Genomic DNA, 19,404 nt, shown 5'->3' with positions numbered 1-19,404 from the left:
TTCAGGTATCTATGTAAGAAAAATGCACCTTTGATATGTTGTGGCATAGGCATAATGAAAACATTTAGTTAATGGAGGAACTATGTAATAAGAGTTACCACAAAGAACCTGCAGTTGGAAATATATAAACATGTATCCCAACAGAATTTCACTACGTCACAATTCATTAAGAAAATCGGCAATAACTGACAAGATAGGCACAAAATGGATTTTCATGTTGCTGGGATGAAGTATGGCTCCCAGCAATTAATGGTTTTAGTCATATTAAGCAGATAAATAATGCTATCTGACATTACAGTATTTCACATTACACTAAAATTTTGTAACATTTGCTCATAATATGACTTGAAATATGTTACCTAGGAAAAAAATATTATCTCTGAAAACAGTCAAACCCCATTAGAAACCTTAGGCTTGAAAAATCACAATGTTAACAGTTATATCCCCTAGCAAAGGTTTGCTTTCCTTAAATAGTGTTAAATTTAAACCCAGAAGCTCTAGTCTCTTTTGGAGTTACTCTTCCTCAGTGCATTGAGCTTGAAAGGAAAATTTAGTGCACAAAATGTGCTGTGCATTACTGAATGTTGGTAAGTGAAGCGCTGTGAAGAGCCGCAGAAAGAAGAGGGTAGTAGGCTTCAGAGGGAAATCACTTCAGTGATACTTATGTTCCCTAAAAAGTTTCCATATTCTGCTTTCTAAAAAGCTCCTAATCTTGATAAGACCCTATTACTCTTAAAATGATTGATAAATAATTTTATTATTTTGAATTTAATTCTAGTTGGCACTTTTGCCTTCGTCATAGCTGGATATAGTCTGAGTACCACTCTTTTTGTAAAAAGGTTTTACTGTGAAATATTATGGGTCTTAATTTCTAGTTTCTGTTTGCATGAGTAACTCCTCTGATTTCAACGTTGTTACTCATGTTAAGTATAGTTTTATACTGGAAAACACCTGATGTGTTCCAAGGATTAAGAAAAATCAAGACACAAACATGGGAACATGACTTCTCTCTCATTTGATGCTAATTCTATTCCAAATTCATTGAGTAATGTGGAAGAAAATGTGATTGCTCGTCAAAGCTCGGATGCATTTTTTTGCTGGGACAGAACACAGTGGATTTGGAAGTGTCATGTTTAGCTGAAGGCAACAATGCTTACTGTTTCAGCACCCAACTCCCACTGAATTTCAACAAGAGTTAGCAAACAACCTTCCCTTGGGCTCCAGTGAAAATCCTTGGCTTAGGCTCCAGTCTGAGCTGCAGTTTTACTTGCAGGAAACAAGATTTTTCTAAGGTCTTTTAAGGTATTGCTTCCTGAAACAGCAAAAGAGAATCTGTGTGCAGAGTAAGTACTCAAATTCTGCTACTGAAATATAAAAAGTTAACTTCTAATAGGAAAGGACTACTAAAAGTTCTCAAGATTGTTAGGATTATTGAATACAATAAGCCTTCCCAAATCTGAGTCATGAACAAAACAGATAATCTTTTACACGTGCAAAGATAAAATTTTATTGCTTCTCAGATAACACTGCATTTAGGCATTTATTTAACTTGAGGGTACTGGAAGAGCAAAAACAGTTTGCTTATGTCATTGCCAGCGATGTCTCCGAAAAGTCCTTACCTCTTCCACCATCATACGGTAGGACAAATGTCATAAGAAGTGCAGACCAAAAGCTTAATAATTGTGCTAGTAAGAACATGTCATCTCTGCCAGATTCTAACATTTAGATTTCATGATCTTCAATTGGAAGATGTAAAATATTTCACCACAGTTCTTGTATGACCTTATAAAAATGACACTGTTTATGGAGGTCACAGTTCTTCATTGTCTCATGATGATTTTCACAAATTTGTTAAATTGCTGAAGTAATATCACAACATTGGAGTCTCAAGCTCCTCTCTGGATGGTTATGTGATCACCAGTGTGTGACACTGCACACTAAACCTTCAAGGAACCTCTTAGGTGAACTCTGTTATGGAGCCCTAGTCTCCTAGTATTAGCGTTCAGAAGAGATTCTAGTGATAGCAATGCCAACCATGTATATTGGACTTATTTCTAGCTTTATTTTTTAATGAGGTGAAGAAGAAACAGTCAGTGCCATATGTCCAGCTGCTGTTTGTAGAGGTTTGTAGTGCTGCAGGAGCTGCCAACAACCCAGTGTTTTGGGAACTACTGGCTTGAAAGGCTTGGAACCTGCTTTCACATCATCTGTGTTAGCCTGTGTTAGTGTTATTGCACCTTCATAGTACCAAAAAGAAGTATTGGCTTTATTGTGCTTATTTTAAAACCAGTACATTTAAAACCAACCAAACGTATCTAATCCGGATACATAAAAATATACATGTAACAGCTCACATTATACAGTAAAAAAGAAAGCACCTGTGTGGAAAGCTCACCCCTTTTAGAAGGAAAGCTGTCTTCATGTAGTTGCTTCAGTAACACGTACTTATACGTATATACATACAAAACCAGAACTTTAGCCATATAAATCTGTCCTCTTATGTGGCAGAAAAGACAGAAGGCCCAGAGGGGTGATATGTCTCATTCTTTCTCCATCACAGAACTGCTGCCATTCACACTGTGTGAACAAGAGTACGGCTTGGGTAAAGTGCGAAAAGCGTGAGATAAATTAAGCTCCATGTGGCATAATTCCTCCCAGGAAACAGCATAACCAACAGCCCACAAACAATTGTACATTATTCTGTTGTCAGAAGGAGCAGCTGTCACTATGAACTCAACAGCCCTCGCTGAGGAACGCGGGCACGGGCTGCTGGGCCACGTGTGCTGCTTCTGCACTGAGACAGGGTTAGAGGGAAGGGACAGCTGCACGTGTTGCACTTGTAAAGCAATAAACCTGAGCACTGCTGGATGCCTCCTTCAGCACCTCCGGCCCAAAGCAGGAGAGGAAAAACAGCGCGGACAAAAAGGTTGTGGAGCTTGTTGCGTCAAACCTTTTCTCTGTATAGAAGGGTCAAAAGTATAACTCTAAATTGTTATATGCTACTAAAAAAGATTAGTAAATAACTTAACCTGTTTAAATATTAGGTTTCTTTCTAATCATAGCTGCATTTTGCTACAGTAAAAACAGGTATTTGAAGAAAATATTTCACTATTAAAGATTCTTGCATTTATGTTTTAGAAGTGCGTTTTCCAGGTCAGGCTCTAATCTATGAAGAAAAGTTACCTTTTTATTTTTTCCAAAATAGAACTGTAGTAATTAGATATTGTATTTACCCATGTAAAAAGAGTAAAAAGCTACTTCTATGTAGTTTCTGAGGTAATAAACTGACATGTTAAAAATATATTAATGCAAGTCATTTAGTTGTGTGTTCCTTGCCATCTCCCCCAAAAAGAGGGGATGGACAAGGTGATTTCAGTAAAGTGGAGAAAAGGTCTAGGGCACACTGGTTGGTACGCTGCATCATAGCTCGTCATGGTTTCTTGTGAGGTCCTCCCCATAATTAGTAGCTTGACTTCCAACAAACATATTCCAGTTGTCTAGAACCTCCTCTTTCGTTAGTTTTTGATCCTGGTGAGAGGAAAATAAAATCTCTGTGAGAGTATTTTCAAAGTTAAGCAAATGACACACCAGCACAGAACTAGAAGAGCCCTAGGCAAGAGACAGTTCTTCAAAGCAGCAGACTGCAGGTCCAGGAATCATTGTAGCTGCCATGGTGAGTGAAGTCTGGACCTCAGTGGAAGACAGAAGTCTCAGTGGCTTCAGCTGGGTCAAACTGCTAGTTGAAAGTTCTTTGTAATTAACTCACTTCTAAACAGCATATGGGTTATCTGGTATGCAGTTCTGCCCTGTGGTTTGGTTTTACCTTCCTAACAGTAAAAATGAAAATCCTCTGGTGTGTTTTGCTAAAGATAATTGCTTGTGTTAGCAATTTACACACTGTGTTAAGAGTGTTTTGGCTTTTCAGGTTCCAGCTTCGCTCACGTTACATTTCTGAAGATCACTATCCGGGATCTACAGAACCATTCATCTCCCATGTTAGAGTAAGTGCATGCATTGAGCCAGTCTTTAAGTAATTATAGAAATGGGGTTTTTTTTGCTATCTACTATATAATGTATTTTTAATTTTTCTCTTGTAGTCTGAATTAGCATAAAAAATGTGTGACTAGTCTCAAAAGAAAAAAGAATATTTCAACTGTGTTAAAATTTCCAAGTTTAAGATGATAAATACTTTCTCACCTAACCTAATGAAATGCAGTGGGACTTCTAGAGCTGATAAACCACATTTTACTACTTTTAGTTTGTTATTCTAACCCTACTAACTGAAACTGAAATTGATACATTAATACACTAGCAATTCAGCTTCTAAAACTCCATTTAAAGTGCACTAATTAGAAAAGTTATTAGGAGCGATTTCTTGCTGGTTGATATGTTTAAAAACCCCACAACCTTATGTAACTTTAAAAAAGCACTAGAACACTAAGTACCTTGTCTACATCCGATTCATAGACTAAGTGCCTGGCTTCAGCTAGTGCGTGATCATAGTCTTGTGGGAGAATCCAGTGCTGAATCTCCTCTTTGTCCATCTTTCCATCCTTGTTGAGGTCACGGAAATCTGAAAACTGTTCACGCTCTGTAATGACCCAGTCAGGCTCTGGTCCACCCTCTTCATTTGCAAACATATCAGCTGGAGAGAAAATAAAAGTCTCACTCAAGTCATATTTAATTTGCAAATGATGCACAAACTGAAGGCGTTTGCACAGTGTTCCTCAGAGGAAGACTAAACTTATCACTCTTTGCACAGCATTTCTTTGTACAGAAAATGAAATGTGGTGTGTAAACAGAGTAGCTGTTCTCAGGCCTATTTCTTCACTGCTGGTGATTCTGTCCATTCTTACAATACCCTTTTATCCCAAGTGTGCACTGCTGGTGAGGCTAACATGAGAGGTGAATGTGTCCAAACGCCATCACCCACTGAATTTCAGAATGAAAAAAAAAATGTTAAGAGTCTTTAGTTAAATAGCAATCATAAGCTTTAGTGCTGGGCTCCGTCACATGGGGAGAAAGGAACTTAGCACTTTTATCTTGTCCCTGCCAGCAAATGTCTTTGTGGATAAGATCAGACTCCAGCCAGCAGAGTGGTTAAGGCAAAAAAAGGCACAGGGGAAATTTAGGAAAACACAAACTGATAAATGGAACTTGAATGCTTTTGTCCTGCTTTTAGAGAGATCTGTGTAAGAGAAATTCATCTTAGTAGATGAGTCCTTTTTTTGACCATGCAGGGCTGCAGCACACTCCAGCAGAAGGTATTCTACAAAGAAAGACCTTGGGAAGTTGTTATGGATCAGTGGTGTGTTCTGTGTGAGAAACCACAGGCAGTGCACTTGTCACAGGCTGATACCTTGGGACGGAGTGCCCTCCGTGGCATAGGATGCACAGATTACATACAGGAGCTGCTCTGTACATCAGTCCTGTGCTATATTGAAGAAGTGTCAGTAGGAAAATGCCACAGTGGCAGCAGCTATCAGTGTAGAGCTGGGAGAGCAGCAGTGATTATTAAAAGCAAGTGATTTGTATCTGCTCTTTACAGCACAGAGCTTCCAAACAATGAGCAGTAGTGTGTCCACTTTACTCTTCTGGTCACTGTGGCCAATCGTTTCCTGCTCATCAGAGCTGCTTATTCCTCACATCGTCCACTTTTCTACTTATAATTAAGGCCTGCTTTGTGATACTACTTCTATGCCTTTTGGGTTTCCTTTTTAAGGATGTTCCAAGGAAAAGTGCACCCCACAAGGGTGTTCTCAGCACCAGAGGCTGGCTGTCAATTATAGGAAGTATAAATGCTGGTCTCAAATCTCAGAAATTCCCTGAAATTCTGTTACCTGCTTCTGCACAATAAGAATTTAGTTCTCTATGCTTAACATGACTAGGGATATTTTGCTTCACTGCCTGTGTAAAATCTAATCCAGATTTTGTAAAAGACAAAACAGGAGGAGGGAAGGAAGAGGAGTTAGGAATTGTTCTATAACCTTCAGCAAATTTGCCCATCAAACACCTGACCGAGAGACTGCAATTTTTTGATTTCTTTTTGTTGTTCCTTAAGAACTACCAAAGAAGATACTTGCTTTTTCTGGGTTTGTGGTGGTGGTGGTTTTGGCGGTTGGTTGTTGGTTTTTTTTACCCCAGCTTGATCACAAGTTTTTATATAATTGTCTGAAAAAGGGATGTAGGAATATTTTAAGCATCATTTTCCTCCACTCTTGAAGAAAACTTCAGACAACACATTCACTTTCTTCTTTAATTTTTTTAAAGTGCAAATTATATTGTTTATTTGAAGCAACTGACATGTCCTGTCAATTTGATTTTTATCATCCTTGCCAATGTGGGGTGATCGTGACTAGAACATTCTATGTTCCTATCTATAGAAGACAAGAAAAACTAGCATTCACATGGTAACAAATGTTGACAATTACCTTATAATTATACGTAGGTAACGTCACTGAATGAACTGAAATTACTGTGGAAATTATGCCGCTCTGTTATTTCAGTCATAAATTAATAGCATTCACATTCTGAGGCTAAATATAATTTACAAGGAATAGAAACCCCCTGCCATTAATTAACGTGTGTATATTGTTCCTGATTATAGGTGAAGTGATCTTTATAGCACCACTAGAAACAGAAAGATTCATCTGAGTTTGCACTAATGCTTTCCTAGTGCTACTTTCTTGATTTAAAACCTTTCAGAGTGAGTGCAGAGGGAGAAGTTAGCTTTTGGTATCGGCAGAATGAACCAAAAGGCTAAAATGTATTATATTTTGTCATCATAGGTCTAAGTGCAAGACAGCAGATAATTGCCAAGTGTGATGGAAGTTCGTGCAAATTAACTGTGTCTGATCCGCTGTTGATGTTTCCCCTTTTGTTCTCTTTCTGCCGCTGAGGTAACGCACAGGTGACTTTCATACACTTCACAACTTCTTTGAGAATCTTAAATCTTGGTGCTATTTTTACACAGTTCATTTTTAATACACCTTATACTTCTAGAAGAACCATAATAACATCACCATACAAAGAAGTATGGGTTCTAACTTTCTAACTAAATTAGGAAAATAACTAATACAAAAAGGTGAATTTTCTTTTTTGCAATGTGTGCTTCCCAGCTATTTTGCTTAGTCAACTACCATTCAAACTTGGGAAGAGACTAATTCACTTTCTGATTCTCCTACATTTCTAAACAGTGCCTTCAAAAAGCTTTTAATGTGGTCAAGTATACAGAGAATATTCCTGTCATGAAAAATATTATTCGAGACCCTCTTAGCCAAATTATATGAGGCTAAGAGGAGGATCTTATGCTGCAAAGTGTGAGGAATGTTTTGTTGGTGATGTTGCTATCTGCCTAAAACGAAATTAAACGTTCTGGATTGGATGGTTGGTTTAAAACAGTTGATCTGGAGCACAGACTGGGTTGTTAATACTGCTGCAAGTTTAAGAGAAGATGGACAAGTGAACTGCAGGTTATAAAAGAAACAAACCTCAAAACTTACCAATGTATTCATCTTGATCCACAAAACCATCCCCATTTTTGTCTATGTCTTCTAGGGTTTCCTGTAAAATAGTTTTGCGTTGAAGTAATCAAGAGAGAACTGAGAATTCTGGCTACTCGCCTCTTCCATCATCTCACGTTTGAAGCCTCGACCTGCCCTTGTACACAGGCAAGTGTACTCTCACTGATTCCAATGTCATTGTTGTTTACACAATTAATACACAAATATTCTTTAATGTTGAAAAAATTCCCTGCACATGAATGAACTGGACACCACACTTAAGTTCTAAGCTAGCAACAGATAGACGTTTGATGCAAACACTGAGCTACCACATGTCAGCATTCCCTTCCTTGTGTCTTGGTGTTAAGTCTGTGCCCCAAGACTGTTTCTTATTTCCATTTAGGAGCTATCTAAGTGCATTGAACAAGTCTTTCTTATGCTGAGAGCTCTAAATCAAGTGAATTTCACGAAAAAGGTATCCCTTTCTGTGCCCCACTTGGCTACTATGTGTGTCTCTTTCTAAACCCTGCATGGAAAGGTTAGAGAAGTATTTCAAAGCTCATCCAAAACCAAAAAAAGTAAAACCAGTGGTACTGGTTTTGCTCTACTTACTAAGACAACAATGTTTTTCATATGCTCAAACTCCTCTGGGTGAAGGAAAGCAGTGAATTCTTCACGAGTGGCAACCAAGTCTCCATCCAGATCTGCAGTTTTGAATCGTCTTTCATCTCTGGGTAGCATTTTCTTAAAACTGTGCTGATCAGTTGCGTCTTGGAATTCTTCTGGATTTTCTGCATATTAATCAAAATGATCTCAAAACTATGTTCCTGTTACATTACCACAACGAAGTACTCCAATTTGCTCCTAAATACAAAGGCTTATTGCCAGAATAGCTGCTGTGTTAAAATGGAACTTCTTTACTGTGAAGTTTTAAATTCAGGGGTCAAGCACTTAGCTTGATTTTTAAAGGTGACTTTGTAATGTAGGTAAATGTCTGCGTAATTGTGTTGGATTCCAGGATAATGGATTTTGCAATATTGTATACTATCCTTCATAGATTTATTTTTTTTTAATCTGCTTTTACAAGCACTCCTTAGGCATTATTTGGAGCAGACTGCTTTCACAGAAGTTTTATTTTTGTTAGGAATCAGTATAATCTACATAACTTTTCAGTTTCAAAGAGAAAGCAAGCTAAAGAAAAGCGGTTTCAGAAGCTGGCAGACTGACTGAAATTATCTAACTGCTACGCCTCTGCTACAGGGAACCTAACAATTATTTCTAGTTTAAAACAATACGTTTTTTCAGGGTGTTCAGTGGAACAAAATGAATGGTATTTGATATAATTTTTAAAATAGGATCACTAAAGTGACTTCAAACATGAAAAATACTCATAACAATTTCATAATTTGCATGTTGGGAGACAAACACAGTTGAAAAATATGAGGCCAGGAATCACAGCTGGGAATTTTAAGTGTGCATTAACCCGAGACCACAATGTTGGAGTTGTTCCCCAAATCTTGGGGATTACAGAGAGCAAAGAGCTGAGAAAGGCTCGCAGCGATACTGCTGCAGGGATGATGTGTCAAATATCTCCACAAATGTAATAAGCTCCATTTTAATCTAAAGTACATTTTGCGGTTATTACTGCTGCTGGAAGCTTGCTCCAGAAAGTGTCTGTATGGTAGGTAGATACTGTCTTCTCATTGCCAGTATAAATGGTCAATTAATACCAATTTGTTTTTCTGTCAGCATTGTCCTTTATCTTAAGTGGTCTCTTCTCCTCCTTTCCCTTCATTAACTTATAAAAAGCAAAGGGAATGTATATGGGGGGAAAAAAGATTCAGGTGTATTTTTTAATGTTTCTTGTGCCTGATTGTTAAGGATTTTAATTTCCAGTTGATCAGGTCTGAAGCATGTTATTCTGCAACAACTATTTTAATCAATAGCTTCATATAGTTTTGGCCAAGCCTAAATTTTTAGAATCTAGAATCTTAAGAGTTCAGACAGACTGAATTAACAAATACTGGTTTATCATGCAATATATTATTTTTTAATTAAAGTACCATGTTAATGTGTGTATATATATATATTTCTAAGTGACAGAGACTTTAATTCAGCTTTGTCAGTACATTCAATAATCCCCCTACAAAATCTTGAGCCATGTGGAAATAGCTGCAATAAACAACTAAGAAGTGCTTTTGACCTCTGAGCATCTCTAAAATTTAATGTGATTTTCAAGAGTCCTAAGTGTGACACCAAACTCCTGTTGACTGCAAGGCATAAAATCATGCCTTATAATCTCAATAGTCTTTAAGTATATAATCTGAAAGTGTCATCTTACCTAGATAATAACCATATGTGGCTTGTTTGTATTCTTCCCAGGCAATTTTATTGTCCTTGTTTAGATCATAATCTTTCCAAACTTTAGCCACGTTTTCATAGATATAACGTTTCTGTACCCGTTTAATCCAGTTTTTTAATTCTTCTGTTGTGAGATAGCCATCTTCGTTGTCATCTATTCTATCCACAATTTTCCTGTAAAAAGAGATGAGCATCCTTAAGAGTTGACAGAAAAACAAACCACGTGTCAGTCCTATTTTAGGAATCTTAATCTGGCCCTGATTTTTCACAAAAATGCAGTACCTAGAACTTATAAAGTTGCCCTACCGGCTAAGCCTTTCTTGATTTTGCAGATTATCTTAAGGATCATGTCTCTATTCATTATTCAATATTGCTACAAATATATGAAATGGAACTTGCACAATCAAGATTAGTGAACAAAGTACCTCAGATAATACTTGGATTTCTTAGGTTGTGTCTACTAACTTAGGGGTAGCTGTTCTTCACTGTCGATAGGAGTGGCCAGGCTGGGCTCAGAGCAGGAGACATTCACTTCACCTACTACTGCAGCTTGCTGGAGGCAACCAGGGGGTTTCTGTGGACACCAGGATTTTGTGGACACCTGTGGGTTGTCCTGTGGCTTTCCAGGTAACCGATGCCCTGGTGGACCAAGTTATACGACTGTGTAATGCTGGGCATGCACACCATGTACAGTCTGCCATTCCTGTTCCTCCACTTCTGTTTCTTTTCTTTCTTTACCAGCAAAACGCAAAGTTGCTTGTGCTGCCAGGAATGCCTGTTACTAGCTAAAGCAATAGCTGGTCTGCAGCAGGTCTCCAGCTATTGCTGGCAGCTGGGCTATAAGCCACTGATCCTGTATAAAGCTGCCAGCCTCAAGTCCTGCTGAACTCAGCAGGAGTGAAGGTACTGGCACACTCCCAGGGAAACTTCCATCTTCAAAAAGTTCTGCACACAGCTGCAGACAAAACAGACCTGAAAAACTATGTTAAAAAAAGAGGCAATGCTCTCCTCTGCCACTTAGGTTCTTTGCAGTAAATTTCTCAAGGTATGCCTGTAATTGCTAAATGCCACCAGTCTGGGTTTGAGCTTGTAGAATTGGCTTCTGTCCCGGCTATGCTGTTAGACCAGATGATAAAAACTTCTATCTAAAATAAGGATGCAGCTTCAATCCCACAACTTGTAGTTATGCTTGTCATAGCGTTACTGTATTCTGGGCACAGTACTGTGGGAAACTGTGTATCCTGCTCTTGGAACTGAGGCTGTTAGCATCATGTTTCTTCTGTGCATCCGCATCAGCTATTTTAACCCTTGTACCACTGCTCACAAGGTACAGGAGCAAACTGTCTGTAGTTGCACTGCAGCTAGTTCAGTGAGCATCCCGTGGCCAGCTTGAGATAATCTGAATAACCATTTCCCATAGGCTCAATCGCCATGTCCATGGACTAGTTATACGTTGTTTGTAAGGAGGGGCAAGAGCAGGAGTTGACTTGTCTAAACCCTGACTTGAGATTCGACAGGTGGGCTCCCTAAACCTCTAGGCAGCCAAAGGCCACATGGAAAAGTTCTACACTTTTAAATATTCTTTGCAATTCAACATCTTGGTTCTCTACAAACTGACCCTGGCCAACTGGAACTGTTCAACTGGTGAAGCAATGTCTTTTCCAGAGCCTTAGTTATGAAAGTGATAAGCAGAGTCAGATAGCAGCAGCTTCTGCTGAATCTCCAACAATCCTGTTAGAATCAGATAGTATCAGAATGAATTTTAAACCATGCTATTTCTGAGCTATGCAGGAGAAAGGGAGCTGCTGAATTTGCTTTCTGAAGTAGTAAAGTATGAATTAACTGACTGGAAAACCTTTCCTCTTTTGTGTAAATCTCATGGGGAATTGACTGCCAAGGGTCCCTTTCACTGCACAATGGACTGTATTTGTAAATGGATTTGCCACACAATTAATTTTATTTAATTGGTTTAGCTGATCTTTCTTTCTATTGTTAAATGTATTAGTCATAATAAATGATTCTTCAAGTAGCTCTTTGGTATTTTTAACATGAAAGAAGTCAGGACTGTTTACTAGCAAATGTGCCCCTTCCTTTTCACCTGTACTCTTGTTTTTATAGGTCCATTGCATCCATGTGCACTATTTCACTTTGCTTCCCAGTTGAAGACAGGGACAAAGAAATAGTCTTGTCTACGGGCTCCCAGAGGTACAGATCACAAGCTATTATATGGACCGTGGACCCCACTTTTTATACTGATAATTACCTGTAAAAATGGTTCAGGATCATTCTAAGTTTTGTAGTGGAACTAATGTACATTGGTCAGTCTGAAAAGGCTTGGTGCCTTTATGTTAAATAGTTAATTCCTGAACACAGTAAAAATTCAAGGAACACATTACCAGACACAAAATGCCAGCTCATACACAGGAATTTACATGCATAAGTGTGTAATACCTGAAAGCTTACTTTCTTTAACTTAGGTGAGATTACAGTGTTTCCCACTTTATCATAAAGAAGCTAGAGGGCACATGCAACAGGCACATACAACCTGCTATTACAGAAATCTAAGCTGCCAGTCTGCAAAGACATCTGGTGATGAAATAAAGTTGGGGCAGAAAATCACTGCTACAAAGCAGCTGAAAGAGGAAATCTTCCCCTCTGTATCTGTGACTACAACTGTATGTTGATAAACTCTGGCCTTGGCGTGCATTAAGAATAGAAACGTTTATATAGTGAGGATCTGTTACCTTCTTCTGTGTTCTCTGAAAATGACAGGCCCATCACAAATGGCAGGGAGAAGGTTCAGAGACTGCAGCCCCACTCCCCTCCTTTTTAGCCCATCTCCAGTCCCTAAATGCAGTTCTCAGATGCTGTACCAGGACTATGTCATACTTTTCCAAAGCCAGGTGAGCTGTGGTACTGCACACCAGTGGGCAACTGTGATTCAAGTGATCTGGTGTGAGAGGACAGGGAGATGCCCCTGCCATGGAACTTGTCACAAGGGCAGGTGCACTCCCAGGTCACGATACAATTATGGGTTGGTAAATGGCACGATCTCAAACCAAGACCAAATAGTGCAGCTGCCCCTCCACTAAGGCTGCAGGTACTTGGGTTTGCAGGGCTTTTTCTGTATGCTAGCTAGTTCCTTTTTGTTTGCTGGAAGAAGGCAAGAGAAGCTTTGTATTACTGCTGTCTGGCCCTGGGATTCCAATCCCAACACTGGTCACCAGGATGACCATTTTGTTTAGGGCACCAGACTGTGTGTTTCCATTTTCTCCCAGAAAGCACTGAAAAATAGCTTTTAATTGTCTTCTTCCTAAAAGCCACTCATGCTGAGAAGTGACACTATTTGTAACCCTCACTGCAGAAGTTCCCTATAACAAGACTGGTTTTCTCAGTATATCTGATTATATTAAAGCACAATAAAAAGAAGGAAGTGAAATGTATTAAAAATCCTCTCTCTCCTCTACCTCCTGGTATGGTATCTGAAACAACGAGGTTAGGAAACGCTGGAAGTTATGAAACTGTCCCACAGGGCTCCCCAGCAACATCTCTGATGTTCTGCTGCACAATGCTCACCCCACAACATGGGCCTTGATTCTCAGAGGGACACTTTAGCCACCTCCGTTTAAAAGCTTATTGATTGTGGCTGTAGCTTAACATGCCTGTGTCACCTTTCCAAGGTGCACAGAGGGAGATCGCTCAAAGTTAAGCTTCCTCCCTCGCTCAGTTAGCATTTGTAAAAACTTTCTAAGAACAACTATTCTTCAATCATATCCCCAACTAAAACATCTGAACTTGTCTAAGTGTAGTCCAATTTCAAAAGACATGTCCAGTGATACCTGTTATGAGAATCTAAGTCACAGATCAGGTATCCTGAGAACATGGTTTCTTTTGCTCCTTCTTGAAACAATGTGCATTAAATCGGTCATTTGTGATCACCACTTTCTCTGTTTACTCACCGAGATACAGGTAAACAGCAGTGACAGCTTCCAGAAGAAGCAAGAGGTCAGTTTGTGAGATAAGTGATACTGGATGAAACTAGACAGACATACAACGGTTAAGTACGACTCCCTATGGAAGGGGAGTAAAGGCAAAGCTAATCTAAGTGAGAACATGCAGATATTTTAAACTACTTTCTCATCAGCAAACACATAAAAGGATCTTTCAACTACTGCTAAACTTAATTCTAACTAATTATCTGAATCCTTGTAGGTGTAAATGAGGGAGAAGCAGTAGAATAAGGCAACTGTGTCATGGTCTCTGTTCTTGGCCTAAAGAGCAGCATGGAAGAAATAGCAACACTGTAAGACAGCAAGCAAATATGTCACAAGTGGAACAGCTGTGGGAAGATGTCTTCAAGTGGACTTGTAAATGAAGCTGTGAAGAAAGAATGGTTTAAACTTAATTCAAACTAATGTGGGCCAGGTGAGTGACCCAGAGAGAAGGAGCTGAAGCAGCAAAGTCACGGGGCAGCGGGTGAGGTCTGTCCAACACCGGGCACAGCACCACACACAAGGCTTATTGCTGTAGGACCAGAAAGGGCAGGAGAGAAAAAAACACAGAAGTGATGAACTGTTGTTTGACCGTTTGCAAGATCAACGGTGCGAGAAAGAAGTCTGAGTGCTGGGTATCACCGGCCATACAGAGGTACAGGGGGATCCAAACCCAGCGTGGGACGGGGTCAGACCCCCTGGAGCCGGGGAAGCAGCGCCGCCACCCTCCAACCGCTCTGCCCTCCTTCGTCTCCCTGGGTCACAGCAAGGCTGCCTACCCCCTGGGTCACAGCAAGGCTGCCCACCCCTGGCCCCTTCCCCCAAGGCCGGCGGCCGCCCCGCCGCGCCCTCCCCTGCCACGTCTCCGCAGCCGCCGCGCTGTCGCGACCGGGGTGAGCGTCCCCCGCCCGCGCCTCTTACCCCAGCCGCTCCCGGCTCTCCTCCGGGCTGAGCTGGTCGAAGCTCCGCGCCTCATCCTTGCCCAGGAAGGCCTCGTGGTCGTACTGGAAGCCCGGCCGGTCTTCGTGCTGCGCGGTGCCGGGCCGGGCCCGCTCCTGCCGCGCGGTGGGTTTGCCCAGCCCGGCCGGCAGCACCAGCAGCGCCAGCGCCAGTCGCCAGCCCGCCCCGCCGCTCCGCATGGCCCCCGTTCCCACCGACCCGCCGAGCCGGACGCTCCCAGCCCTCGGCCGCCCGCCGCGCCCGGCCCCGCTCATGGCCCCCGCCCCACTCACGGCCCCGCTCCGCCCCCGGCCGCTCGGGAGCGCGGCGGACGCCATTGGGCAGCGGTCGCCCCGGCGCCACGTCTGCAGAGCGGGCCCGGGCGGTGTGTGCGGAGCGGGAGAAGCGCCTCGGGAAGAACCGGGCGGCCGCCTGCTCTCGGTCAGCGCCGCAGCTTGTGCCGCTGCAGAAACGCGACAGCACGGAATAGCGGATCGTGGCTGTTTCTCTGATATTTTGTGTAGCTTGTTCATTTAGAGCATCAGGTTGATGGTTTCTGCTGATATCCGAAATTGGCTGGGAAAGGACTTACGGATTTTTTTTTTTCTTTTTAAATTTTAAGGACAAGTAACAATAAGGCTACAAGTAAAAAGAAAAAATAACACAAACACACAAACTCCCAAACAAACAAAACCAAAACAAACAAAACTGTGTCTCTATGCTCTCATGGAGCATATTTACAGGGTCACTATAATTGTAAGGGAAGCAAACTTAGGATCCTGAAAATTACAGAAGAGAGAAAGTGCAAAGAATTTAGCACAGAAAAAGGTATTGGTTTGGTTTTTTTGTGTGTGTTTGTTATATTACAATTTATTTCACTTGAGATTGTAAAAGTCTCTAGATGTAGGTCATTGAAATTTGCACCTATTGTATTATCTTTCCCTGTGTTACATCCTTAGTTCACTACTAGGGAGGTTTTTGTTGTATGCAATGTGTTGTAAGTTAATGATCCTCTTACTAAGCAGTCCTAATCTAAACTGCATGACCAAACTGTGCAGCAAAGCATCACCACTGGGGCTTGTCTGTTCACTGTTACTGGACCTGAGGATACAACTGGTTTCAAATTGCAACATCTGACCTGTCAGCCCAGTCCACGAAGTGTATAAACCACCTTTATGATGTGGTCTTATGCTGTACCAGTAATGCTGATACACAAGGTGCTGAACTCGACCACAGTATCCTTGCGCCATAGTTACCATGTTAGATATCCTTTTGACCTAAACCTCATATGTAGCTGAACTGAGCTTGGTACAGGGCTTAGCTGTAATGACAGCAAAAAAGGTGGTGACAATGATTTCTGCATTTGCTCTTTTCTACCTTTTGTGACTCAGGCAAATCTCAAACGGGAGCAGTGCAGGGCTAGTTGTGGTTTTGACTCAGAACCATTTGCAACAATAATAGATTTCAAGCATTTAAACAGTCAGATGTGTTGGTTTGTTGTTTAAGTCCAGACAGAGCAAAACACTGATACACCCTTTTCACTCCAGTCACAGGAGCTGCCGGGCTCTAGGCCTGGACAGACTGTCTCCTCTGTGCGTTTGTGCTTCCCCAGCTGAGCAAAGTGCTGCCGTGCTGTGTCGGTGAGAGCTGTGATATGCGTGTGGCAGCTTGAAAATGCTTCAGCTGGTCACACCAGCTGTGTTTGAGTTTACACAGCTAGTGACATGCAATGCTTTTGTTGTTTGGTGTTGGGTTTTTTTGTGTTAACAGATACCTGTAAAACAAACTTTTCATTAATGTATTTGGGAACCTCATATTTGTGCAATAATTTTAATATTGCTTTTTTTTTTTTTTTTTTATTCCTACATCTATAATATAACTTCTAATGTTTTTCCAGAGGTGAGGCTGTGCTGAGGTGGTGATTTTTTACCTTCTTGACCTACGTGGTGCTGGAGTGTGCTGCTAGTTAAGAGATAAGTCATTTGCATGGCTAACAGCTATGTGCTACTGTCCATTCACTCCATCTGTGTTGTAACAGTGTAGCCTGATGTTTGATCTTAGTAGCAGAGGAATATGAGGTTATTTGAGGGATGTGGGAAATGAATCTATATGTACTGTTGTCAGAACAATTTGGAGCTACTTCTGTGAGAAAAACTCCAGCAACAGCCATGCAAAGTGTGCTAAGTGAAAATACATGGTCAATAATTTGAAATGGGAGGGTTTGCCTCAAGGATACGGGTTCTGGCCATCAGAATGTTTTAATTTTGCCCTGTGTTTGGATTCAAGTGTGAGTGAGCCCTGAAATGCAGTGACCTTATGAAAGATGGGAAATAGTGGATGTTCTGATCCCTCTAAACTTGGTTCGGGACCATTGGTGATAACAATAAAAATGTGATTGATTCAATATGACTTTCTGTGGAAAAGGAAAGATATTGCGGTTACTTGTCCTTTGAGGGCTGAAGTCTTAGACTGTAATGCTGAGAACAGACTTCATATTCAGTCAAAACAGTTGTTGATCTGGTCAGTCTTAGCGTTGCCAGATTTTTGTATCACTCAGATTAACGTTTATAGATTTTGCTATTGGGATATCGTGACCTCACCAAACTCCCTAAGCTCTCATTTCTCTGTGAAAAGTGCATGCCTTCTACTCCTTTCACTCAGTTCACAAAATTATAGAAATTTTCTCCTAAATCCTTTATCTATAATATTTGTTTGTTAAAATATTGAATAATTTTCTCTGCGATACTCCTATGTCCTGTTGTAGTAGTATTACTGTGAATATCTCTGTGGAGAGAAACCTACTGTGGCTGAATCATTAATATTAACTAGGTTTAGAGTTTGAGGTGCTATTTTCATAATCCAAACTTCTTTTAGTAATGCGTCTGAGTTCTATACATGTAAGATTTCTTTGAAACATTGCAAAATACCAGGTCTGCAACATCGACAACGTTTTTTTAGCAATACATTTATGCAGCAGCAGGCATGCTGGGTAGTTTATAAGCTTTTAATGAAACACTGGCAGATATTAGGGGTTTATGAGCTGGAAAACAGTGCAAATCAAAGAGCTTTGCTTACTCTTTATAGCATTTTTTTCCCTGAATCTAACGATATTTATCTCGCTTTTTCCATCTTGCATTTTGCTCTTCATATATTTACTTTCCCTTTCACTGATACATTTACAGTCAACAAACTATTTTGTATAAAATATACTTAGTTACAATGTGCCTGTCATCATGTGGGTCCAGTTATCTGACTAAAACCAAAGGTGATTTGTTCCATATCCTACAATATCTTCAGTCTGCATTTATCCTAATAAGGCTATGCTTATACCTTGGACCTTTAGTCAGTATTTCTGAACACCATTAACTGTATTTCCTGAGGCCATGTAAATGATCCCTACGGGATGCCGTGTTTTCTGACTATCTGCTGGCTGATACATGTTCTTAGTGTGCTTCCAGTAGCAAAACTCAGAGCATATAATCTCTAACAGTTTGTTTTTCAAGTCGCATCTGCTAAAATAGTCAAAATACTTGATGGCATCGTAGCTGTAGCTAAGTAAGGACCTTTTTGTGTTCTTACTTATATTTGAAGTCCATATTAAAAGTAGAATGAGATACAGGCCTGAAGACTCAGTCATAGTTTGGTTCAAAAGGATAAGGTGGAAGTAAGAGTGATGTAGCACCTAACGCTGCTTAGAGTGCAAATATATCTTTGGTTAAAAAGTCAGCCTGCAAAACTGCTTGAAATGGACTCAGTGATCTTGAGGGTCTCTTCCAATTGAAAGGATTCTAAGATTTTGTGATTCTATGGCATCTTCTGCCTTGTCTAAATATGGACTGTGCAGCATTCCTGACCATCACAAGAGACATACTTATCCTGATGTTGGTATAATTCCTCTGTCCTTTGCAAAATTCGTTTGTTTCTTTCCTGCCCACATGCAGTACCTCATGGAGCCTGTCTCCATTTACATAGAGATCCCTATATAAATAGGTAAAGCACTGATACACTCACTGGTTTTCTCATCAACAAATTAAGTACGTTTCAGAGTTCCATGTAGCTATGATTAATAGTCCCTTGAGACAACCTGGAGGAATGAGAGAGAAGATTTCACTCAGCAGTCCAGGCTCTCATGGTGGCACTGCATTATCAGGGAATGATGGCTTTCTGGGGCTGGCTGCTGAAACATAGGGGAGCTTCACCTACTGCCCATGGGTGTAAGGAAGCACCATCATTAGGGTCAGTGTGGCAGACTGCTTGGTTTCCTAAGAACTGTGAAAGTCTACGTCTAGGAGTAGAGCCCATTTCAGCACTAAAAAAGTGTGTTCTGCAGCTTAGTTGAGGAGAATGGTGATCTTTGATAGTAATTCTGCTAAAATGATTAGGATGTAAAGATAAACGTCTGTGAGAAGAGGATAATCTCTAAGTAAGTGAAAGAAGAGCTTGTTTTTCAGAGAAGCTAGAAATGAAAAATATAACTTTTTTTCCTCCTCATTTCTACTACACTCTCTGAATCCACAATAACTAAATTATAGTATTCCTGTGTAGACAGAACATATGATTGGTTTGGATGGATGTAAGACTAGTGTATGTCACCTTAAATTAAATTATAG

At 40.5% G+C, this 19,404-nt stretch overlaps 1 protein-coding gene across 1 annotated transcript; it reads right to left on the bottom strand.

The window, feature by feature from the left end:
• Window positions 1–1,482: 1,482 nt before the first annotated feature.
• Window positions 1,483–15,132, bottom strand: RCN1 (reticulocalbin 1). Its single transcript, XM_065839727.2, has 6 exons — window positions 14,777–15,132; window positions 9,844–10,037; window positions 8,115–8,293; window positions 7,503–7,563; window positions 4,446–4,645; window positions 1,483–3,528 (listed from the first exon to the last, which is right to left on the bottom strand). The coding sequence occupies exons 1-6, from the start codon at window positions 15,130–15,132 to the stop codon at window positions 3,421–3,423; spliced, it is 1,098 nt and encodes a 365-aa protein (XP_065695799.1). The 3' UTR covers window positions 1,483–3,420.
• Between the last annotated feature and the right edge of the window lie 4,272 nt (window positions 15,133–19,404).

The sequence above is a fragment of the Patagioenas fasciata genome, chromosome 5 (assembly GCF_037038585.1).
Source record: "Patagioenas fasciata isolate bPatFas1 chromosome 5, bPatFas1.hap1, whole genome shotgun sequence".
Classification (NCBI taxonomy): domain Eukaryota; kingdom Metazoa; phylum Chordata; class Aves; order Columbiformes; family Columbidae; genus Patagioenas; species Patagioenas fasciata.
This window is presented reverse-complemented; position numbering and strand designations above follow the sequence as displayed.

Bases quoted from the DNA above. Each gene is read 5' to 3' on its own strand.
- RCN1 (XM_065839727.2), bottom strand. From the start codon at position 15,132: ATGGCGTCCGCCGCGCTCCCGAGCGGCCGGGGGCGGAGCGGGGCCGTG. The intron at 4,646-7,502 runs GTAAGTTTTGAG...TTTTCTCTCCAG, and splicing joins GGATCAAGATGAATACATTG to CTGATATGTTTGCAAATGAA. The intron at 3,529-4,445 runs GTACTTAGTGTT...TCCTCTCACCAG, and splicing joins ATGAATCGGATGTAGACAAG to GATCAAAAACTAACGAAAGA.